Below are 25,980 nucleotides of genomic sequence, written 5' to 3'. Positions count from 1 at the left end.
ATTGCTTGCATTTTATAAGAAATGTTTTGCTTTCATTCTCAGTGCCATTTTGAGAGGGTGTCATTATGAGCGTCATTATCAGTGATGTGCGTAGGTATTGTCATCATGTCCCTTTCTTTCTTACATTTGACAGAGACATAATGCGCACTTGTTAGATTTTGTTGATGTAATTGCAGACACAAGTTTGGTACATAATCAGTTGTTTATGCTATATACCTGTGTAAGGGATAAAACATGAGCCATATAAATACACCTCACATGGACAAGGTCAATAGAGGGGTTCTTCCAGATGCCATCTAATCTGCATGTCACCTTGCAGCAGGACTCAGCATTTGTGTTTCCACGGAGTTAGACCTGGAGACCTCATTGTAAGGTAACAGGGCTGGGGGGTGCTTCTCATGGACATGGTTTTGGCAGATTAGGGTTTATCACACCAGCGCTCTTTAGGATAGAGATTAGTCTTTACTAGAAATTTTATATCTTATGTATACTGCAATATATTGGGGTTTTTCATAGTCACAACTCTCATCTTTGCGATTTTGCTTTTATTATTGTTCACTATCCTAATCATTGCAATTCATTGATTTTACTGTAGATTTGCAGTCTTCTCAATAAATATATTGACAACGCTCCTGCATCTCCTTCATTGTCTATGTGTGCATGGCACTTATTGCTAACGAGAGAAAAGGGTAACTTCCATTCCACCACGACTCATCTGAGAAGTCACATCTAGAGGTCATGCGTAAGGCTGCCAGAAATCACCTTTACTGTCTAAGTTTCGGTGAGGTAATGCTTGTGAGCTGGGAGGGTTGGGCTGGCAGTTGCGACTTGTTGTGGGAGTGACTCAGTCACCTACAAACAAAAGTGCTGCCGCCCCTAAACCAGCTGCCTCACGAAGGAGTGAGAGTCCAAATACGACATGGCCCCATCAATGATGGTGTTTTGGAACAAACTTACGGATATCCTGAGTATCTCTGTCTCACACACAGCAAGTACCCTAAGTACCATTATACGGAGTTGTCCGTGGTCTTCGTGGTAATCTTCTTCAGCTGAATAGGGAGCACCTAGCTGGGCTGTAGGTTATTCAAGTTTGAACTTTAATAAGGATTTTCCCTATTTGGTGTTCCTTCTCTATACCCATTATTCAACATGCCTAACACCATAGACATTCCAGCAAATGCCAGACATGCAGTAACACAACATCTAGTATCCTACTGTTTAACAGATGAGGGTGGGGATGTCATGTTTATCTAGGAAGCTCATGAAGCTTACCAAACAGAAACATTTTATCCCTGGGTAACCTTTCCTGGAGAAACATGCCAACATGTACATTTCACACATATGAAATAGTGAATGTACCACAACGGTACCAGGCTTATCAGTATCTAGAGATACCGCTGTCTTATCAAGAACATCAAAACTGATTCAATGGTGCCCTACCACTTGTAGTACAACAAGTGAGACTATTATTTCCAATAGCGATTACCAAATTGCGATTTTTTGTGAATCACAATTAAGTAATCGCAATTGGGATATCTGAATCTCCTGGAGTTTCATTTAGCGATTCGCAAGGGCTCACAAATCAACCTACCTCATTATTATTCAAGAGGTAGGTCGCAATTTGTGACCCATTGCGAATGGCTACAATCACAAGGATGGTGGCCTGCTGGGATCAGCAGACCACCATGTCTGTGATTGCTTTTAAATAAAGAAATCTTTTTTTAAAAATGCATCCCGTTTTCCTTAAAGGAAAACGGGGTGCATTTAAATATGAAAAATGTAAAGTTTGTTTTCATTTTTTAAGAGTGGGCAGTGGTGTGTGGACCACTGCCTGCTCTTAAAAAATGTTTTCACATGCATTCACAAAGGGGAAGACGTCCCTTGGGGACCCCTTCCTGTTTGTGAATGGTTTACCTCCTACTTGAAGGAGGTGGTAAAATGCGAATGTTTTGCATTTGGGTCAAAAAATATTCATACATACTGCTGAGATTCGGTATTAGGAAGGGACACCCTTGACACGCCCCTTCCTAATACCGAATCGGTATGTAGTCGCAATTCCAATTTGCGATTTGGTGTCAAGTTACCAAATCGCAAATTGGAATTGATGCATACCAAAATGCGTTTTTGCAATGACAAGAAAATTTTTGATACATCTGGCAATAGCTCTCTTATGTAATGATGGCCCAATGTGGCCCATGTTTGCCACATACACAGCACATCCTGGTTTACTAACCACGCAGGCAGCTGATCTGCGCAATCTTTATAATGAGCTAGGAGCACTATACAGATGACACATCCAGTTTGTGAGCGCGCTGGACCTTATTTGGATTTTTATTATTAATTTTATAAGGGGACACGTTAAAGGGTCGATGGATGTTTGGACTCATTTAAGATGTTTAAACCCTAAGTCAATACATGTCATAAATATCATCAAACAAACAATGAAATTCTTTGGAGTCAATAGATTTCACACACCATGACCCATTAGGCAACAAATAACCACACCTTTAGTATCAGTTAGAAAATGTGTTTCCCTATATTAACAGTGCTAGTATCACGTAAATTAGTCTAAAAAACACATTATATATGTATAAAAACAACACTGGTTGACTAAATCTTCTAAAGAATCTCAACTTAACTAATGCGTTAATAACTAATCCTTCTAAAGCCAAAGTACAAATCAACAATAGGAGTAATTGCCCAATGGAAATAACATACATTTGAATTCAGCAATTGAATAACATCAAATAGCAATTTAGTCAGCTAGAGGAAACCTCACTAACTCTGAGCTAGGATCAGCATGTTTGGGCTTCATGCAAAAAGATGTATTCAACATAAATTCGGAAAATATCTATCTATGGCTCTATCACTGAAATATCACTTTTGTAATGATAAGAAGAGTCTTTAGTTCTTAAAAGCAACAATTGTCTATTGCAAGCATAGAGTACCTGTTTGCGTCAAAATTACACGCACGAAGACCACAGAGGAGGAGAAGCGTGGAAAAAGGTGGGTGCCCGTTGGTTTTCTGGGCGAACACAGATGATGCGTTGATTCTTTTCCACGCAGCAAGGGCTTTGCGTCGAATTCTGGCATGCAGGCTTGAATCCTCTTTGAGATGCGGGGCACTTTGACGCCCAGGGACAATGTGTGGAAATCCTGGGCATGTGGGATGAAGTCACAGCAGTTGCGTCGATCCGGTGGGTGATGCGGTGGAATTTCTGCCTCACAGCTGGAGCTGCATCAATTCCTCTCGCAGGAAGTCAGGCTATGCCATTCTGGCTCAGCGATGCGTCAATATGGTAGGCTGTGTCTCGAAGTTCCGGTCGTAACGTTGGTGCAACGTCGATCTCCACTCTGGGACCTGGGCTGCGTCATTCTGGTGCGGTGATGTGGCGATTTTCTCAGCGCTAGAAAGGCTATGCATCGATTTCAGTAGGTTGTGCATCGATTTTTCACTGCACAAGGAGTTTCCTTGCACAGATGAAGTCTTTTTGGCCCTGAGACTTCAGGAACAGGAGGCAAGCTCAATCCAAGCCCTTGAAGAGCACTTCTCAGCAGAGCCAGAGGCCAGCAAGGCAGAAGGGCAACAGCAAGGCAGCAATCCTTTACAGCAAAGCAGTCCAGGTGAGTCTTTTAGGCAGCCAGGCAGCTTATCTTGGCAGGTTGCACGTCCTAGTGCAGAGTATCTGTCACAAGAAGTGTCTAAGTTGGTAGGGTCAGGGACTCAGTTTATATACCCAAAATTGCCTATGAAGTGGGGGAGACTTCAAAGAGTGGTTTTGAAGTGCACAAGGTCCCCTTTCAGTACAACCTTATCTGCCAGGGTCCCAGTAGAGGGTTTGGCAGTCCATTGTGTGAGGGCAGGCAACTGCCCTTTGAAATGTAAGTGTCAGGCTCTCCACCCTTCGAGCCCAGGAAGACCCATTCAGTATGCAGATGTGTGCAGGTGTTCCTTAGCATCCTGTGTTTGTGGTTGTCTGGGTAAAATGAACAGGGAGCTATCAACCAGCCCAGTCCAAACGTGGATTGAAGACAGTCTGTAAGGCACAGAAGAATTTAAGTGCAGAGAAATGCTCACTTTCTAAAGGTAGCATTTCTCAAATACTAATATAAAATCCAACCTCCCCAAAGAGTAGGATTTTGTATCACCATTCTGGCCATACTAAATATGAACTGTTTACCCCTTTCTAATCAGAATCTACCACTCAAACAGTTTATGACGGTAGCCTTAATGTTAGCCTATGAAAGGAGCATGCCTCACAGCAGTGGAAAACGAATTTTGGGGTTTTCCACTACCAGGACGTATAAAACACACAGATATATGTCATGCCTTTTACCTACTCAGCACTATGCCCTCCGGGTTATCTAGGGCCTACCTTAGAGGTGACTTATGTGTAGAAAATGGGGAGTTTAAGGCTTTGCAAGTACTTTTAAATGCCAACTCAAAGTGGCAGTGAAACTGCACACCCAGGCCTTGCCATGGCAGGCCTGAGACATGGTTAAGGGGCTACTTATGTGAGTGACACAATCAGTGCTGTAGCCCCACTAGTAGCATTCAGTCTACAGGCCCTGAGCATATGTAGTGCACTTTACTGGGGACTTACAAGTAGATCAAATATCCTAATTGGGCATGAACCAATGTTACCATGTTTGAAGGGAGAGAGCATGTGCACTTCAGCACTGGTTAACAGTGATAAAGTGTGCAGAGTCCTAAAACCAGCAAAAACTGTGTCACAAAGTGGAGGGAGGCAGGCAGAACGTTGGAGGTGACCACTCTAAGGCTGTCAGGTCTAACATAAATCCACTCATCTTCCAGGAAAAACTCTAAAAATCTCAGGAGAATGGAACCCAAATAGGTCAGTATCAAAAAGATTTTTAAGAGACCCTCACACACTAGTATTTGCTAGTGGTATGCTTCATCATAGGGTCAGCACTCCAAGCACTTGATGTTTTGGAGTGGGCTCACCTCCACCATGAGAGGGCACTTCTTAGATTTGAGGCTTGGTGGGATATATGGTTGATGTGAATAAAATTACCTATAACTCCCATTTTATTTTATTCCCATCGCAGGAGTTCGGATAAGATTAAATACTTAAATGAGGGAATGGGTCAATGATCCCTTGCATCTCACTGAATCATGGTCCACATGTTTCAGCCGGCCTCGCCCTGATGGGTCACGTGGTTTCCCTCAAGACCTAAGGGGCATATTTATAAGCCCTTGCGTCACTGGAGAGTCACTTTTTTGTGATGTTTCGGCAGCGCAAACTACAAAATCATATCTATTTGAGTGGCTTTGAATGGCCTCATAGATATGGAGTAAGACAAGGCAACTCAAATCGTGTCGCCTCACTCTGTGCTCTGGAGGCATTCCATGGGCATTGCATTGGGTGTTCCCACACAAAGCCCATGGATTTTGACACTTCCCCAGATTTTTTAAACTATGTAAACCTGGGGATGTGCTCCGAGGTGAGACAAAAAGAGGCAAAATATCTTTATTTCTCCTCCTTTTTTCCTCTTTCTGTGTGTGCTGCATCCTGCAGCACACATGAAAAGAGAAAACCCCCTCTCAAGATTGTTTTTGTGCAGGAAGGTGGTCTTTCCTGCACAAAAACAATCCTGCTGAGAATGCAGACATCCCTGCACCATGGTGCAAGAGTGCCTGAGTTGGCAGTAGGCTGCCGAAACAGTGCCAGCGCAGGGGGAAGGACAGGAATGCACCTTAATGCATAAATACAGTGCATTCCTTTCCTTTCACTTTGGTGCATGGCAGCGCAACAAGGTGACTTGCTGCACTGCCATATACCAAATCCCCATAAATGAAGGCTTAAGTGTACAGATCCCCAGCATTCATTTTTTAAATCTTACCTTAACTTATGCGGATAGCAATAAAACAAACTGGGAGTTATAGGTCTATTTTAATCACATCAGTCACAGAACCCACCAAACCTCAATACTTGGAAGCACTCCTGCCTGGTGGAGGTTGAGCCCACTCCAACACTTTAGATGTTTGGAGTGTCGACCCGATGATGAAGCATGCCACTAGCAAACACTCTCTCTCTCTTAAAAATATTTTTGAGACTTTATGTTAGTACTGACCACATTTCATTGCTACTCAGAAAACATCCTTTTTGCACCTTCACACCCACTCCGATTTGTGATCTCAAATGAGTTGCAAAGGTTATTTTTTGTGTTTGAAATACTTTGCCGACTCAGAAAGTAACTTTTCTACATTTCTTCAAAACTTTATGACCAGAGAAAGCTTTTGTACGTCGGGTTCGTTGTCTGTAAAGACTCCACATTTTGCTTGTACATGGTAAAACAAATTAAATAGCACAACTTTAAAATCCCAGCCTGAAACCTTACATTTCAAGCTGCTATTACATATTTTCCCTGGCCCTGACCTGCGGGTTGTTCTGCATGACTGTTTGCAATAAGAGTCCGTGGGAAAGGGGTATGAGTGTAGGTTGCTAATTGGCAGGGTTGTATGTGTTGGGTCTGGGCAACGTGTCTTCAAGGTTGATTGTTTGAAAATGCTGGCCTTGTAGGAGCTCCTGGAATTTGATTTGCAAATGTTTGGTTTGTAATATTCCCAAAGCATCATAATACACATCTACAAGGTTGTATTGCTCCCTCTCACCTGAACAAATGCACCAGCTTAAGCAGTACAACTGCCCCTACTACCCCCATGATGCGCCTTCTCCCACAGTTTGTAAAACAGAACCTTAAGGGCTTCCCCTCGGAATTCGCCCACCATAAAAACAGCCTGGTGGCTCCCACTCATGTACCCCAAAAAATTTAAAGAACTTGCATTTTCCTAAGTTAAAGTAATGTACACTCATATAGCGTGTAAGGTAAACTTCATTCCATCACCTTGCACATTAGTGTCAAATGATTTTACAATATATTACAAGGCCTATTGGCTTTGTCAATGCAAACTTCACTTATCATCGAATCAGCAGTACCTGTTGTCTATTATTATCAGTTATACAGTTTCCAAGGGACCAGAGAATAGTAATGTAATTCTTTTGCCTAGTTATGATGACTATCTGCCAGCATACCACAATGAATCTGTTGATTGCATTGCTCTGTTGTTTTCAGGTATGACATTGCCATGCTGCATATGAGCTCCCCTGCCTATGATAACGGCTTTGTGGCAATTGCACAGTTACCGGCCAACAACATCAAGTTGCCCAATGGTTTTCCATGCTATGTCAGTGGATGGGGAGCGACCAGTCGTAAGTGTTATAAAATATTTGCTCTTTAGCAGAGTAGGTGAGTATCTTAAACAGAAACACATTGCAGAGGTTACATCAGCAGTGCTACTGAGGGAGGGTAAAGTGCTTGGTGACAAACCTCAGAAGGTGAGCAGAAGGGAGGATAGTAAATCAATACAAGACAATACACTTATTTCATCAAAGCTCTTAAAGTCATCATGATGTAGCTTGTGCGTAGTATGTCTTCTTTCGCAAGCAGTGGTGTCAGGGAGACCACCAAACAGGAGAATGTTTTTGGGAGGGGCATATTGAGGGTGCTCAGGAGGGATGTCGGTTCAAGAGGGAAATAAGTCCAAATGGGGAGGAGCCAGGAAGCAAGTGATCTCAACTGTGAGAATAGCGCTGGAAATGTTACGTCTCTGTTGTGTTTGGAGCAGAGTGTGTGGGTAGGAATGTGGTTGATTTTCGCCTGTGCTGGGTTAATAGGTGGCACTGCCCTTTGTGAATTTGAATGCCGTCATAAGGAACTTGCACAAGGACATTTCTCCATTACAAACTAGCTTGTCTGAAGTCTGTAATGGTAAATAAAGGTGGCCCTGTGAAGTTGAAAACAGTGTGGATGGTGAAGATGAAGGCTTCGTTAATGGTTTAGAAGGGTTGAGATGGAGTGGTAATGCATTAATCATTTTCGGCAGTGTTGAAGGTTGCCTACACGATTTAGTAGATGCTGACTTGGTAGCAGCAAGAAGGGGTGCTATTTAAGGTGACAAGGAGGTTAAGCTGCATTTTGCTGTGGAACGGAATTTCAAATGTGTGCTTTGAGAAAAGTGGAGACAATAAGGTGGGAGATGGGATGGTGATTAGATCAGCAGCAGCTGGTGACCTTTCAGTGGTGTGGTGTTAATACCTATCCCAAATTACACCAAGCAAGTGAGTGACGCTGTTTGTCCCACCTTTTCCCAGGATGATTTGAGGGCACCCCTCCTCCACTGAGAACATTGTGAAAAAAATGTGGATAGATTGCATATACATTTGCTGAGAAACTCATAGTTTCTGAAGTGGCACTCATGAAATATACCAATACATAGATGGTGCACAAAAACTCAAGAGCCATCCCAATGATGTTGGAGCTCCACTCACTACAGGAAACCTCCGGGAAATTGTAAAAAATACCTACAAAAGTACTATAGATATTTCAGACCATACAATATCAGATGACTTATCATTTTTCATGGTATCCTTCTTCACTTCATACATTTTACTTCCTTCTATTTTTCTATCTTGCCTCCTCGAAGGTGATTTCTGTCATGTGTCATGCTCATTTCAGTAGTGATTTGACTCAGGTTATGGAGACCTCACAGAGTCTTACAGCAAATAGGTTACACCACTCTTACGAACTATTATTTTCTGACAGCAATAGTGATGCTCGAATGTCAGTTTCAAGAGTTTAAATAAATGAGAACGCTATAATTTTGTTCACAGAGATCAGCTTTTCAGATTGTGCAAATGCACCTGTTTGCAGTCTATTGCAACCTTTCCATTTTAGAAAACGAAACCCAATTCACCAAAACAAAAGCACGTAATTTTCATCAGAAACACATTTCTTTTTTCTTTCAGATTAACTTTTCTTTTTAGACCCTAAAGATCTGTTTTACACTTTACTGCTACACATAGTTTAGTTCTGCCTGCTACGTGCTCCCATGTCTCACCATCACATGCAATAGATGATCACAACATGCAAATAGTTATTACTATTGTACCAGGGCTAGCATTATATCACAGTTTGTCATCATTTTGTGACGGTCCGCAATACGCCAGGAATGATTGCCATTACGCCATGAACAGCACTTAATGAAGAAGATGATACCATCAAGCCACGAATGCAGAAAAATGCCAGTAATTACCACAATTATGCCATAAACAGTATTATACCAGGGATAGGCATCATCATGCCATGGATAGGCCTAATGTGTCAGCAATTGCCGCCATTATGTCAGGACCAACACTACAGGGTGGGCACATTACACAATTGTGCACGCACACACACACACGTGCACACACACACTCACTCAGTGATTGGCTCCGTTGCAGGTCTGCATTGTAAATCACAATGTACGTTTGGCCACTAGTTTTGGAGTACTAATGTGCAGCATTCCACTTGAGAGCTGTCGACTATTATTCCGGTCCCAGCTCGCAAACAGCATAGGAACATCCACGGGCCAAAGAAAATAAACAGTGTATTTGTAATGAGCCTAGCATGGGCGTTCACCTCATCATGCATGCGCTATCTCAGTGGTGGAGTACACTCAATAGAAGCTTGATTGTATGGAATAACAGTAATTCCACAGAACCATCACCTTTACCAATTGCTGAAAAACACGTTGCCCACCCTGATTATCAAATCCAGAATTAGGAGGGATTCAAATATTGAGAACAAAATATAGAATCCAACATAGTGAAAGGTAAGTAAGTATAGATTTTCTACACCTAACTTCACATAAACGTACCTTGGTTTTTCTGTGTATATATATTTTCACTGAAAAAGACAAAGGTTACATGGACCTTATAGTTAGGTTCCGAATTTACTCACACAAAACCATAGAAATTCTCCTGTTATAGTTATAGTTATCTAAAGTAACTATAACTCGTGCCCTATGGTAACTGTAACTTGCTCCCTTGAATGCACTGCTAATTACCCCACAAATTACAGCACTGATGACATCTTTGATAACATTGTTGATAAAGTCAATGTAACATCGTCAGTAAAATTACTGATCACATATCTGTGCATTGCGGGGTCCCAGGCACCCCTGGAAATAGCAGGAGCTGGCCCTTGGGGGTGGCGGTCCCCAGGGCCATTAGTGGCTCTTTGAGAGGGGTCACATGGCCCTCCTCCAAGATGCATAGCCCCAGGGAGGTGGTGGCCTTGGGGCTAAGGGGGTCAGAAACTGACCTCTTTCAATTTTTTTCAGGTTGTTCCGGGGAGGTGGTGGTCCCCAGGGCTGTGGGGGGGTCCCTCAGACCTCACCTACACAATTAAATCATTTTGCCCCCATACATCACTAAACACTCCCCGGGAAGGTGGTGGTCCCCGGAGCTGTGGGAGGGCCCCCACATTCAAGATTATGAATGTCTCCAGGACCTGGAGAACCCGGGACTTTTTAAAAAACAAGTGCAGGAGCCCAGGCTTGCTTTTTTATTCAATTGTTTGCACACAAATTTTCATATATCATGAATCATCTGCAAAAAAATAAAAAAATAAAACGCTCTGGGAGGACCAGAGCTAAGGGGTCAGGGTTGTCTATACCCTTGCCCCTTTTCTTTTTTTTGTGTTTTTTCTGGGACTCGGCTGAAGGAGAGTCCCAATATGGCTGCCACTCTTCCTGGTTTTAGGTGTTGGCAGCCAATCAGAGCTGTGCATTTCCCTGCACGAGCTTGTCTTTTTTCACAAATACTTCACAGCTAGAGATATACAAATTTGGATAAGTAAAACTTGCACCCTAATGTAAGTATAACTCACGCCTTTGCAATACACAGCTAATTACTCCACATACTATATCATTGATGACATATTCTATGCCATCTTTCATATTCTCACTGCAACATTTGCAATAAAATTATTGATGAGAAAATGTGCATGGCAAAGGGGGCAAGTTATAGGTAGTTTAGGGCACGAGTTTTAGTTACTTGAAAGAACTGCTGGATTTCCATGGTTTTGTACAAGTAAATCCAGAACCAAACTATAACGTCCCTGTGGTAACCTTTGTTTTTTTCAGTGAATGTATTGAATATATATATATATATATATATATATATATATATATATATATAAATATATGTATGTCGAAGGAAGAGTTTCATCTCATGTTCAAAACATAAAACTGCTTGCACTCCAGGATCAAACTTGTTAGGGTACTACTTTATTTACAGGCAAGGCGTTTCTCTGTCAGAGCCAATATTATATTTATATATATATATGCATATATATATATATATATATATATATATATATATATATATGTCACTACGTGTATATGTATATATATATATATATGAATATATGTGTGTGTGTGTGTGTATATATATATTTATTATTTAAAATACTTCGATGTGGAGTTAGGAAGATTTAATCTATGCTTCTCTATATGCACTTACCTTTCGATACTTTGTTTCTCAGTACTCTTTCCAGAATATTGTTGTATGCCAATATTCTTGGGGCCGTGTTCAGTACTACAACCACGCAAAACATTTAATACTTTCCTCAACTCCAAACCTACTGATATGGAAAAAGCTGCATCCCTGATGAAGGAACTATCCATAATGGACAATGTGTTGGGGAGGTTTATCTATAATCATGCCATTTGTTTTGTAGGTTCTCAGTTCCTCCAGCAGATCTGCCAGTTACTACAAAGGGCCTGATTTAAGAGGCCCTAGTGACACCTTAGAACTGCCATAGTGTAATTTTTGTTTACGCTAAGGCAGCACTAAAGTGACTTTTTACACTCGCCATATTTACAAAGTGGTGCAATGCATGCATTGCGCCACTTTTTGCTCCCTTGCGCCACAGTATACCTGCACCAGGCATAATGTATGCAAGGGGAGTGTTCCCACGTTAGGAGGGTCAAAAAAATGGTGCAAAGAAATCTAAAATTTCCTTGAACCATTTCTTCTGCACTTTTAACGCCTGCTCAGAGCAGGGGTTAAAAGGGGGTATGCCATTGAATACAATTGGCCCCTGTGAACTCTGCAGGAGTAGCGCCAAAAAAGTTGGCACTAGTCCTGCAGAGTACATCAATAACGTCAAAAATGTTGGTGCTATTGCCCCCTACCCTGTGCCATGGCGTGGCGAATCTTAGGTTCGGTGCACACGTTATGGCAGTAGGGGTGCACTAGGGGGCGCAAGGAAATTGGCGCTGCCCTGGGTGCAGCACCACTTTCCTTAAATCAGTCCCAAAGTGTATATGGGGAAGCGGTTGCAGCTAACATGACCAATTTTTTCAGAAGTTGTTGGGTGGTGTCTCATTCTCAGTAATGGTCTGTATTTATAATCTGCATGAGAAGCCTCCCAGTGCTGAAAAATGGGTGCCCTTTTCCAGTCTTTTGATGGGCCCCCAAAATTTGGAGGTCTATGGAAGTCTCCAAAACTCTACAGAAATACAGGTTTCACTACACAAGAGCCAGGCAATGAATAGCCCAACCAGGCTGTCTACGAGGCTCTGTCAATGCACATTATGTTAGACCTGTCAGCAGCCTCAGATTACCTGTATTGCTCTCTCTAGTACAGAGCACACCCTGTGCATTAATTTCCGATAGATATTGAGTTGTTTTGGGCATTGAGGGCAGGAAAGGAACAGTGAGTGATGAGGAGTCAATTTGTAGGCTTGCTCCACAGAGCTGAATATCTTCTATCTGCTGCAGACTCATCAAGGTCACTAATGGCTGTTCGCATGTCCCCCTCTGAGACCCTTGTATGCTTTGTGCAGTTGACCCCTATGCACTGGTAAGTGGGTGTTGTTGAAAAGATATCTCAAACACAGGGAATGCAATGCGGTGTATTCCGCCATAGGATACCACACAACCACTCACAACAAGCTACCCCACTACCGTCTGTGGAATTGCTCCTGTCTGTTTCTTTCCTTGGCAACGTGCTTCAATACCGGTATGACTGCTGGAGAGAGCTAAGAAGGAACAGCTACAATTATACCTTTTGACACTCAAAATCACACACAACTAACACCAAGGTTATGTAACTGTTGGAAAGTGGATTATTGGTAAGGGCAGGTAAGTACCTTCACTTAGCAATAGGCCACTAACTCCTACTAGGTTCAGTTAGGTCTCAATAAAGTAACCCCAGCTCAACCCTTGGTAGCTTGGAAACGAGCGACAAGGCTTAATTTAGGAGACAAAGGCCCTCATTCCAACCCTGGCGGTCTCTAACCGCCAGGGCGGAGGGCAGCGGAAGCACCGCCAACAGGCTGGTGGTGCTTCCTGGGCTATTCTGACCGCGGCGGTAAAGCCGCGGTCAGAAAAGGGGAACTGGCGGTTTCCCGCCGGTTTTCCCCTGGCCCAGGGAATCCTCCATGGCGGCGCTGCTTGCAGCACCGCCATGGGGATTCCGACCCCCTTCCCGCCAGCCTGTTTCTGGCGATTTTCACCGCCAGAACCAGGCTGGCGGGAATGGGTGTCGTGGGGCCCCTGGGGGCCCCTGCACTGCCCATGCCACTGGCATGGGCAGTGCAGGGGCCCCCCAACAGGGCCCCACAAAGATTTTCACTGTCTGCTTAGCAGACAGTGAAAATCGCGACGGGTGCCACTGCACCCGTCGCACCCCTGCAACTCCGCCGGCTCCATTCGGAGCCGGCTTCATTGTTGCAGGGGCTTTCCCGGTGGGCCGGCGGGCGCTCTTTTGGAGGGTACCCGCCGGCCCAGCGGGAAAGTTGGAATGGCCGCCGCGGTCTTTTTACCACGGGGCGGTCATTCGGCGGTGACCGCATGACGGGCGGCGACCGCCGCCCGCCGCGGTCAGAATGACCGCCAAAGTCTGTAAAGCATTCAAGTATCACAAAATAGTAATTAAATAAAACACAGGAAACAGTTTAAAAATCCCAAACCAATTTATAAAAATAAGAAATATGTTTATCTTTAATTTCACACCAAAACAAATACAATTGCATAAGGGGAACCAGAGATATTAATTTTTAAAGAATTTGTGTTTTTTAATGCAGAGAAACAAATAAAGCCAATCTGGTCGCACCTCAACCCGGGCAAAGTCAAAGTTTAAGGCCAGTCGTGATGGAGCCCTGCTTGGCTACAGCAAGCGGGAGGCCTCGGTCAAAGTTTACCTTCGGACTTAGTCGTTTTCTTCAGCGGGACGAAGTCGCCAGTCTGATCCGACCTACTTGGAGCCGTTCCTCGAATACGCATAGCAAGATACCCTGGTGAAGATTTCTATGTTTGAATTAAATGATTTTTCAAGACAAAATTCCAGGACCGGGCCAAACCTGAATCTTGATCCGATGCCCCTGGAGCCCTCTTTGGATACGCTGCACAGGAAGTCCTGGTCAACTTCGTTCAGACTTAGTCACTTGTTTGGAGATTTTCTTTGGCAGGACGAACCTGCAAGTCAGGTCAGGTTGCGGAGTAGGCAAGCCAACTAGACTCACCACGGTGGGTCAGTCCCTCTTTGGAGCTTTTTCCAAAAAGTTCACCAATCTTCTCCAAACTTCTGGATCGTGTTCTGGAAGGTCTTTGAAGGTCCACAACTCACCTCAAGGTTCCAGAAGCACTGAGTTGCTCCTTGAGGGTGCGGACTACAATGCCCAGAATGCACCTGGCTCAAACTCCAAAATGACCAGTGGTCAGCTGGTCAGTTTCTTCAGGATTTGATGCAGGGGACTTTGGTTAGCTATTTTTTACCTGTAGCAAACAGAGAGTCCCTCCTTGAACCAGTTGAAGCCATGAAAAGTCCTTCTTGTGGTGAAGCCCAAGTGTACAGCTGGTGCAGTTCTTCAAAGTGCAGTGTCCAGGTGCAGGTCAGGGTTCCAGCAGGACAGTCCTTCTTTTTCTGATGTTCTCCCTTGTTGGGATCTGAGGTGTGGGTGCAGCTCTACCATATTTATCCTTGCTTCTGGGTGGAAAGCAGGGTGTCCTTGGAATCCAATCACAGGCAGGCTCCTTCCCCCTGTGATGACCACTTCTTGGGAACTGTGGCTAAAAATCCTAAACACATCCTCTTCTGCCCCCTCCTAATCTAATCAAGAGGGCACCTAATTATCTGGGATTGCAGGATGTGAGGGAGGTGCTGGGCTGCTCCAAATGTCCTTCCCTGCCTTTGATGACCAGTTTGGCTGCTCTTCCCCCATTCTGTTTCCCCATCTGCTGAGGCAGATCTCCTCGCTCAGGCACATCCTTTGTGTTCAGCCCAGGCCACTTCACACCTCATCAAGGCAGCCTGGCCTGGCTGCCAGAGGCTGGCCAATCAGAGAAGGGCACTACAGAGCGGAAGTTGACAACTTTAAGGTAGAGGTTTAAAAGTCTTTACCTGAACTAGTTATATTAAATCCAACAATTGTAAGTTGTGGGATTTATTATAAAAAATATTTTGATACCAAACTCAAGCAATCTGACACTTAAGGGGACCTTATTAATTAAATTAAAGTTAGCCTATGGAGGCCATTCACTACAGAGAGGGAAAAACAAATGTGGCTATTTATCCTCACCAGGGCTTATAATTTGTTTTTATAATGTCCCTGCTTATAGCTACATGGCACCCAATCCTAGGGGCACATACGGCACACCTTAGGGGCTTTTAATTCCAAAGTTGAATTAGTATATAACTTTAGTTTAAAAGCAGCCAGCAAGGTAGGCCTGCGTGTAAAATGACACCTATGGGTGCACTACCTATGCTGGGGTCCCTAAACCTACATGCCCTACCATATACTAGGGACTTCTAGGTAGGTTGATACTGCCAATTTTAATTAGCCCAATTTGTTTTCCCACTTTACACAGAGCACTGGCCCTGGGACTGGTAAGCAGTATCCAGGGCACAGCCAAGAGTCAGTAACCATCAGTATCTGTCCAAAAGGTTTGGGAGTGACCAGGACAAAAAAGAGGGTTTCCTACAGTAACCATGCACATCACTTTATCTACTTTAAAGTCTGTTGACAAGTCTTCTTTGGGAGTTCAATTATCATTTAAGGGGATGCTTCAGCAGGTTACCTGGAACTCTCTCTGGTTCCTAAGCATATTAGACCTTCACTACATTGCTCTAAGCTCGGTACTGGATGTGTTCCGCTACTCCACAATCACACTATTTGTGTTGGTCATTAACACCTCTTTTAAGGATAGCTCACAAGTAAAAGATATTGCCAAAAATGTGGGGATTCGGTCACCTGGCTGTGATTTCTTTGTCTCTGGACAGATCTGCAAACACCACAACATACCAGGGCATGTTGGTTGCTGCTTCTTTGTTCATTACTGGTATTGCCCGGATGCTGACTTGTGACAGGCTCCACCTACTTGCATCGCACCCAATGCCCTCATTGTGTATTTGGAATTGGACCTTGGATTACCCTTTTACAGACTGTTCTGGCTCAAACTTTGTCACAACAGATCTTGTGAGACAATTTGGTCTCTTAGGAAGGGTCCGAAGGTACTCAGAAACAAATCCTGGACTTCTGGGTCAATGCGTATGACTCACGTGTCTTTGGTCATGAATGATGGTTCCTTGAATCTACATGAAGCTCCAGCATCACATTCTTAGAAAGGGTCTTTTGGTTTGGTGTTTATCATTATAATTGTCTCCCTGCTGTTGCAGGAATATTTCATTGGTGTCTATTTTCTCTGTTTGTTCTTTTGGCTTTGGCCTTCATTATTAGTAGTAGCTGGTGTGGCAATACCATCTGAGCTCAGGAATTAAGCAGCAATTTAGATGTAAACTGAGGTGGATTGACGTGTCCTGAGCCTTTCCCCCAGTATGTGCCTAACCTGCTTAAGACTCCTGACACTTAGTTGCACACGTACAGTGCATTACTCCATCAACCATGCTCTACGTTGCCATGATTGCTAGTAATCCACTCTACGCAACACCAAACAGTTGTTGGAACCCTGTTGAATTCGAAAATAGACTTTTGGAAGGCATCACCCACTTGATGCCATATTGCCACATGCATTAATGTGGGACGTCCAAATATTTCACTATTTTTTTATTGATGGGTCTGCTAAGTGCTCCATGCAGTGGTTTATACTAATGCAAAATATAGTTGCCAAAGTTCTCTGTCAATTATCCAACGCAATATGAAGACCAAGCAATACATCCCAAATTGTACCCTTTTTTGGTGGCCCATATTAGCTGGTGCAGTTGAGTTCTGTGCCTCAGTTACAGGAATAAATGTCACTGTTAGGAGACTGAAAACTTTGTGCATGCACCTATTAATCCCATGATACGACAGTGCTATTACAGCATTGTGTGGAAGGATAATTGTAGATTTGCCTTTGAGCGTAGGTTGAGTGATTGCATGGGAAGGTCTTGGTTGCCAGTCAGCACAGACAAAGTGCATGATTGGTCAGTGGTGTTAAGAGGCATGTCTGAAGTCTGCCTGGAAATCATGAGTACTCTGGAAGCTGATGCTCTTCATAATGCAGGGGTGCATCCTGACGAAGGCCATGCCTGGGACAATCTCCCCAGAAGAGGTCAGGCCACAGACGTATTTCAAGAGGCACTAGACTAGAAAATGTGGCTGATGGGTGTTCCTCTCAGTTTCATATTCCCTGCAATCACTACAAGGGAGAGAGTGGTTCTATACCAGTTTGCAACTCACCCTTCTGGAATCCAGGAGGCAAACAGGTGAAGGTCTCGTAATATGGCAGTCGGTCATAGGGAAGCAAGGACAGCAGAGAAAATCTCACCGTTGACCTGCCCGACCAGCCACAGAATTCTAAATAACCCCTTTAGTACTTACTCCACAAATTGACAAATTTTATGCTATGACTCTTTTCGCTCCTACTATGAATGCAGTAACTGTTTTTAAAGACCATTGTATTTATTAGAATTATAAAATGTCTCTCATTGCAACTATTAACAAGACACGGGTTCCTGTTCATACAACGCTCATAATAGCTTTCCTTGTAAATATTTGTTTCACAAAATTCGACCCTTACACATAGTGGCTTAATGAAACTTGAGCCCGCTCCCTGCAAATTACATGGAGGGCCCACCCAACCTAAACCCAGCCAGGAACCCACTCAGTGTAATGTGCTGAAGGTCGGGGATGGCCCCTCGGAAACTATGAACACAAGATCAGACCTTTTGGCTTTGCTGAGTTTTACTTGCCACATCATTGAAGTTGTTTGATATTTGCTTTTGTTGAGGGACACTCTTAATTTTCTTTTTCAGCCTACGGAAACTATCCTGACAAGCTGCAAGAGGCTTTGCTTCCAGTGGTTGAACATTCCATCTGTGCTCAGCCTCACTGGTGGGGTCATTATGCCACGGATTCCATGGTGTGTGCCGGAGGAGACGGGGTGAAGTCTGGATGCAGTGTAAGACCTACTGATGTTAGAACTGGTGTTCCAAACACGGGTTTGCCCTATGGCTATGCTGAGATTGCATCTTCTGCGGGTAGGCATAGCATGTGTGCCAATGCAACCCAGATGTCAAGGGGGAATGGAGTACAGGAGACTTCTCTGGCAGATCGGAGTCTCTAAAAGGATGACAGGACAAAGGTATAACCCATGTGACGTGACTGTTCCTCATAATCAAGAGAATTTCCTAAAGGCCTGATTATCTGATAGGACAATGAAGCTATGAGTTTCCATAACCCTACAAGCCTGTTAAAGGCACTGGCCTGCCAGGAAGCCCTGTCGAATAGTCCACCTGAATGCCTTTAAATGCACTGTTAGGTCACTCATCTGAAGCCTGCGTGGCCCAAAGGCAGGTAGGCAATCCATTTGAAAAAGTAATGCTTGAGGTCCATGGAAACAATAGAACATGGTACTAATAGAAGTTAATGGAATTGCGAAGTACCTCCTCTTTTGGTTTTTAGTTTGGGAGGGTAGCGACTCAATCAGTTTTGGTTTACACTTAAAGGGTGCTGTGGGACACAATTCTTGTTCAGGCAACACTTTTATCAACACTTTTGTTCTTTTAAGTAGACTATATAAGGCTTTTATCTATATTAAGACAATATGCTCAGTAGTTTTATGGTATTTACTGGACTTTGAAATATGTGCCAAATTGCACTGCAGTGCTTCTGTGCACTGCAGGGGGATACCAGCAACTAACAACACGAGGTCATAGCCAAGAGTAGCATCTACTTTGGAACATAATTATTTACTGTCACGTTCTCTGTCTTTGTGTGCGACTGGTTACCAGCCGTACTCCAACACTACTTGTCTTGTATCAATAGGTGGTCCACCGGATTAAAGAGATAGGTGTGCATTGTGGATATCACCACACGGATCCGGAGTGATGGTGCAAGTGTTGCAGGATGTCAGAGGCCTTCATGTGTGGTACAAGCACCTAATCTTGCTGCTCCAGGACTAGCCGTTCATGGCTTTCCGGTGCAGGATGCAGCTCATAGCTGCAGTGCACCACTCTGTGACAATTACAGGGTCTTCAGCAGGCTGAGACATCTTCTTTGGCTTCTCACAGTGATTGTTGTGCCCAAATGATGCAGGTCAGGTACACAGGCTCATTTTGGGAAATGAATCACCAGAGAGATAATAATACTATGATGGGGTCACACTTGCCAGTCTAGACTCAGCATTCTTGGTTCAGGGTAAAAGGGTCAAAGCAGATGATGGGCCACGAAGAAACAATGGAACTGATAGGGTCAAACACCGGCATGAGAGCTGCAAGAAATGTTCATTCTCGAGCACACCTTTTGAGAGGATGAGCATCCTCAGGTCAGAAAGGGCAGTGATGCAGTCCCAGATTTTACTCTGACTTAGTGATTTTAAGTATCTGATTATAGTACATGACACAACTGAATGCAAGGCACTGGCTTCGTTAAGGCCAAGTTGTCAGTAATCCAGGTAATTTACCTCTTTCTGCAACAGGGTTTGGCAGATCATGAATTCTGCTTCATATCCTTGCCATTCTCTACCCAGGTGTGCAGAGCTCATTGAATAAAAGGTAACACTGAAAAAAACAAAAGGGCTACGACTCCCATGAGCTTAGATTGAGGATCAATCTCTACAGACAGGGCAAGGAAAAGAGAGGACTGATTTGGTATTTCACTTTACACACACAAAAGCTACAATGTGAAATACTCAGAGATTTTCCAGATCACAAACTGGCAGAAAATGTCAAGACACTTCCGGCCAATTACCCTTGAAACCTCAATTTCAGTGGGAATTCACCAAACGTCAATAGGCATAATTATGACCCAGGCCTCACAAAACACCTGCCTCACTTTGATTCAAACATTCACATCGTGCAAAGTCATAAAGGAAATATGAAGGGAAAGCAACCCTGTCCTCCCCATCCAGAAAATGCGGATCATCCCTCTTTATCCAGTCCTCATCCCACAAAGCGACACACGTTTTTGCCCTTCTGTTGAGTCAGAAGCTTAATAACAAGGAAGAGAGGCCGGAATGGGTGTACCTGTTCTCCTTAGAAAGCCTTGAGTAAGACCGGATTACTAGCATTTGGTCCAGCCTCTTTCAAGGTGAAATCTGTTTCCAGTCTTGTGCTTCTACTCAGCATTTAAATGTGACTGACGTCACATGTCATGTCTTAACACAGTGTGCATATGCGATCATGCTAAATGCTGCCAGTCAAAGTGAAAAGCAGCCAATGGCTGAAGTGAGTTGACCCACTGGGCAATGGCATACGCTGTTGTGCCAAATATGTAAGACACGTGAACAGACCGGTTAAATTTAATTGTGTGAATCTTTTCAATGTTGATCCTTTAAGGTGTTATCTGATGAAAAAATGCACCTTCACAATGTAAGGTTTATTCAATATGACATCACCAGCTATCACGTTCCCAGACTTAAGATGAAACGTATTTTTGTAAAACTAGAAAAAATGAGCTATCGACTTCTCTTTCCTTACTTCAGGGTGATTCAGGCGGACCTCTGAACTGCTTAGTGGACGATATGTGGCAAGTTCACGGGGTTGTGAGCTACGGATTAGTGCCCTATTGCAACACTTATGAGAAGCCAACCGTTTTCACCAGGGTGTCCGCCTACACGGACTGGATTTACGAGGTAAGTACAAAGGACGAGTTTATTCTTAATGTCATGGCTTGGGTCTTTTTCCCACTACAAGGGTGTACCAAAGAACCAATTTATGAAACACCTCTGGAAAGTATCCGACTTCTATCCACTGTTCCAAATATATAAATAATAAAAAAAATCCAGTTTGGAAAGTTGAAACTCAAGATATTAAGAATTTACAATATTTTGGTGTTGTGTATGGTTTATAGAGTGCAAACCTAGCCAGGAAGAAAAAGAGTGCTGCCATTTTACATTTAGGAGGCTGTTAGAGACACTGAAACAAGATGATGTACATGAGGTGGGGATCGAAGTCCTTGAATCACATTTCAGATAGCCAATACTAGCAAGATCCGGATTCGAAACTAGGCCCAGAGGTTCCAAAACCAATTGCCCCTCCATGCCTCTGGGCGCATATGAGGACAAAACACCCAAATGTCTTGATATTCCACCTGCTTTGCTGCATTTCACTTATCTGCCCTTTCAAAGACATCATATGAATAATGATGTATTGTAGACAAAGTTGGTAAAATGCCTGAACCTTTTTTAAAATTTTATTAGATGGTCTAAGGAGCTAAAACAATTTTGACCTAGCAATATTAACCTTCCTGTTACATTTAAACATCGTCTCTAGCGCTCTGGTTCACAAATTAAGGAGTAACAGTGAAATGAGAAAATAAAGCCTGGGGCTGATTCATTTTCGGACAGGGATACCAAGACTCCTCGCATGTCAGGTTCACGTGTTAACATGCACAGTCATCCTGTTACAGACCCCAAAGTCTGAGGGCCTCATTTAAGAGGACCCAGATGCACACTGCGCACTGGAGCGTCATTTTTTTTACGCTGCAGTGGCACATTGTGCCAGTCCATATTTACAAGTCCTTGCGTTTTTCATGGCTTTGTAAATATAGACCCCTTTCACACCTACTGCATGAAAGGGAAGTTCCATGGGTGTTGCTTGGGGTGTTCCCATGCAACACCCATGGAATCCGAAGGAATCTGGTGCGTTTCCAGATTTACAGGTCTGATGCCTACACCACTTCAGGGGTGGCGTACAAGTGACGCAATAGAGAGAAATATCTTTATTCCTCCCCGTATTTTCCTCTTTCTATTTGTGCTTCATTCTGCAGCACACATAGAAGGGGAAAACACCTCTTGTGATTGTTTTTGTACACCATGGTGCAAGGGTGCCTGAGTTGGTGCATGCCAGCAATTTGTGGGCCAGCGCAGAGGGAGAGGACAGATGTGCTCCGTATATTGTAAATACAGAGCATTTCTGCCCTTTCTGGGTGGTGCAGGGTGGCGTAGCAAGACTCGTGCTGCACTTCCCTGCACCATGGGCCTTGTAAATGAGACCCTGTATCTACTGAAACACTCACAGGCCCATATTTACAAGTGGCTTGCGCCACTGGCGCATCATTTCTCGTGATGCACTGGTGGAGCAGGCTGCTCACCCATATCTACAAAGCCACACAAAGCCACTTTTCATGGCCTTGTAGATATGGAGTAAGACAACGCAGCGCAAGTCACTGCGTTGCCTTACTTTGCATCAGGGAAGTGTTTCTATGGGTGTTGAGTGGGTGTTCCCCCGCAACATCCATGGATTTTGACACATTCCCGAGGCGGCATAAGAGTGATGCAACAGGGAGAAATATCTTTATTTCTCCCTGTTGTTCCCTCTTTCTATGTGTGTTGCGTTGTGCAGCACTTATAGAAGGATGAAATTGCTTCTGTTGATTGTTTTTGTGCAGGAAGGTGTCCCTTCCTGCACAAAAAGAATCATCCCCGCCATGCAGGCACCCTAGCACCATGGTGCTAGGCAGCAATTTGTGCACCAGTGCAGGAAAAGAGGACAGAAATGCACTGTATCTTGTAGATATGGAGCATTTCTTCCCTTTCCCGTGGTGCAGAGCGATGCAGCAAGGCACTTGCTGCGCTGCCCTGCACCACGGGCCTTGTAAATATGATCCACAGTGTTTTACAAAACTTGTCCTTTCTAGGCTTGAGCAGATACATTATAAATAGAGGGAACTAATCTGTTCACCTACTTAGTCAATGTATTAATTAATGGTGCTGAATATTTGTTCACTGCCATGTTCACATCTGCATTAACAATATGCTAAATTCACGGTAATTTATGGTTGACCACAGACAAACCACAGATAATATGTTTTATCTGGCCATGCCAAGTTTCCAGAATTGTCACACAAGATTTACGTGCATATAAAGAGGAAATAGGGACCATTAAAATAGCCAGTGGCTAGGGTGGAATTTTAGAATTCCTTAGCTCTTTAGGACCACGAGGACAGACCTCTTATCGCTGAAAACAACTGTTTAACTTTGCCTTACACATTGCTCATTGGCCGACGAAAACGTTTTGCTGTTGTCTTTGGGCTCGGTTGACTTAACAATGTGGACTGCTTTAAATAACTTATAGCAGAAGACAGCGCACTGACTACGGGATAAGAGTCAGATAATATGCCCAAATAAAGACTGTTTACTGCTATGTGGACTTTACTTTGAGGTCATCAAAACTTGATTCCAATGTGCAGCATTGAATTCTGACATCCTTTCTCTTTCAGATCTTTCGGGTGCACGGTGAATAGTGTGAAGAAGAAACCTCCTGAGGAAACACAGTTTATATCAACAAATAAATAAAAACATGTTCACCATATATGTCCTTTATGATTAATAGATAAAAAGTCAATAATGGTCTTTTGTGAACAGCTGTGGACAAATTCAATAAAAACGTTGAGAGAAAGAAACTGAACAGCTTGAATGATCACTTGAGTTAGGTAGTACAAAGTTAAATTCCAAAATGTTATGTCATATCATGTTTTTTAATGTAGGGTTTATAATTTTCCACATAGAAGCCTGGGGTCTATATGGAGCATTTGTAGTGCATCGCAGGATGTTTGTACTGATGTACTTCCTAAGGAGTTTTATAAACTGCTTTGTGCCAGAAGGAATTGTAACTACAGCCTGATCATAGGAGTGAAGGTTAGAATCCATTTGGAGAGGGTATGCGATCACACTTTGTACTGCCATAAATGAAGGGCAAGTCTGAATAGTACAGTTTTTGAAAGCTTTCTGAAATGCTTATAGTAGGGCTCAGATCTCAAGTTTGGGCTTAGGGTCTTTCGAAATCTAGATTTTTGCACCCATTCTAATGCCTCCGAGTTACATCCCCTTGAATGATTAGTGGTTAATCAGGCTTGTAACATTGCTCTGTTTCTGACATAGTGAGGTCTCAGCTCTGCGGGTATTTAAGGTTTTGGACCCTTCCTACTTGATGGATGGTACCCAAGATCTTAAATATAATTGTACCCACTGCTGACAGTCAATTGAGTTTTTAGGGGTGCTTTCTTGTGATTCAAACTGCAAAGGTTAAAGCTGATTTTGGTGATGTCGTTCTTGAGCCCTTGGAGCCTCTCAATTATTTTATTAGGATGACCAGAATTAATGATGTTACAGTAATTGACGTGTGCCAGAAAGAGGACTGTGTGATCACTGTGGCGAGGTGGAATTGATTTTTTGAAGGGGAGAGTTATCATGTTCACACACTTTGCACTGCCTGAGTTTGGAGGAAACAGTGGGATCGGCTTCAAGAAGGATTCCCAGATTTACAACTTTTGAGGAGGTGGAAAGAGGGAATCCAAGGCCTAAGTCCCAGCTAAAGGGTAATGAATGAGACTCCAAATCTCTGATTACTAGAATCTTGGTCTTTGCACCATTGTCACTTTAAGTTCTCCTTTATTTAGTGGAAAGAATTGGTCCAAACATGAAGTAATGCTAATTAATTAATCTGAGCTGTTTTGAAAGCAGAACTCGATTTATGTGTTGCCAGGATGCATTTGGTGGACTTTTACCTGGCCCTGCCCAGGTTTGTGAGCAGATGGCCCTGTGTAAAAATTTAAAAGAAGATCTTCGTGGTACATTGCTAAGCACTGAGATTGTGTATGATTCAAATGATCTGATCCTGGCTTGTTAGCTTTATTAGGTGAGAATTTAATGGATATATTGCAGTGAAGGTTTGGACGTATGTCTCCAGTGTTCAAACCTTTCCAGCAGGATTGAATGTTCATCAGTGTTGTCGGTGACAGAAAGCAGAAGGAAATAAAAATGTTTTCTTATTGACCTTATCTGAGGTGACCTTCACTCATACTGAGTAAAGTGATTTCGGTATTCCTTTAAGGGTGGACTCCAGAATTTAGTTTAGGAGGAAATAAGCCTTTACAAGTGCCATCACGTAAAGCATAGCTGCCTTCAGGGCACATTGAACAAATACCAACCCGTTGTTAATTCAATCTCTGCCAATTGTCTGGAGTCAGATATCCACTCACACCACCAGTGCGAAAAGCCTAGGAATGACCAATGACTAAAAAATTAGATTTTGGAACCAGTTCAGATTTGAAGTCATACCATTCTAACACTTCCTCTTTCTATTCTGCCTCATCTGCCACTGCATCACCTTAGAGACTATACTGTAGCTTCAGAATTACCACCAGCTCTCAGTTTGACTATACCCATGCTTTATACCCAGCATAACCAACAGCAGATCTCTTCTCTGTAAGTGCTTCAGATTACTGAAGCAAATTAAGTCTGCTCCCGGACCGTAGTGACCGAACCTGAGCCAGCATATGAATGAAGTACCTGTGAATGAGAGACTCCATTGACAGTTCCTGTACAGATGAGACAGAAGCTATAATGATAGTTGAACATTGGTGTCTGAGGCTGCAGCCTGCACCATTGGCGTGTGAGAACGTGCCTTAGCACGTGTTCCACATAGTGTATGAGGCTGCTCCAATGATATGATAACATTACTTGCGTATCTCAGGATGTTTCTTTTTTATTATGAATGGACACTGGCATATAAGGCTGTACCTGTGTCAAGGTCACCATGATAAGGCGGTGAATGGAAGCAGACAATCCCAATGCCAGCCCAAAGTCTAAGAAATTCAGCATGTTGATGAAAATTTAAGTACTCAGTATTACATTTGAGAACTACAGGAATGTGAGCAAAGAACACAAGGCTGTAGGACAGCGG

At 43.3% G+C, this 25,980-nt stretch overlaps 1 protein-coding gene across 1 annotated transcript in view; it reads left to right on the top strand.

Annotated features, from left to right (window-relative positions):
* The window catches only part of LOC138261753 (chymotrypsin-like elastase family member 1), a 144,083-nt gene extending 120,380 nt beyond the window's left edge, over positions 1-23,703 (top strand). Inside the window, exons 5-8 of the mRNA XM_069211076.1 lie at positions 7,099-7,235; positions 18,109-18,254; positions 20,778-20,927; positions 23,516-23,703. Of these exons, the coding sequence (XP_069067177.1) occupies positions 7,099-7,235; positions 18,109-18,254; positions 20,778-20,927; positions 23,516-23,539 (457 nt within the window). The 3' untranslated portion in view covers positions 23,540-23,703. The remainder of the gene's footprint in view (positions 1-7,098; positions 7,236-18,108; positions 18,255-20,777; positions 20,928-23,515) is intronic.
* Positions 23,704-25,980: the final 2,277 nt, after the last annotated feature.

This window comes from Pleurodeles waltl, chromosome 10 (genome assembly GCF_031143425.1).
Source record: "Pleurodeles waltl isolate 20211129_DDA chromosome 10, aPleWal1.hap1.20221129, whole genome shotgun sequence".
NCBI classification, from domain to species: Eukaryota; Metazoa; Chordata; class Amphibia; order Caudata; family Salamandridae; genus Pleurodeles; species Pleurodeles waltl.
This window is presented reverse-complemented; position numbering and strand designations above follow the sequence as displayed.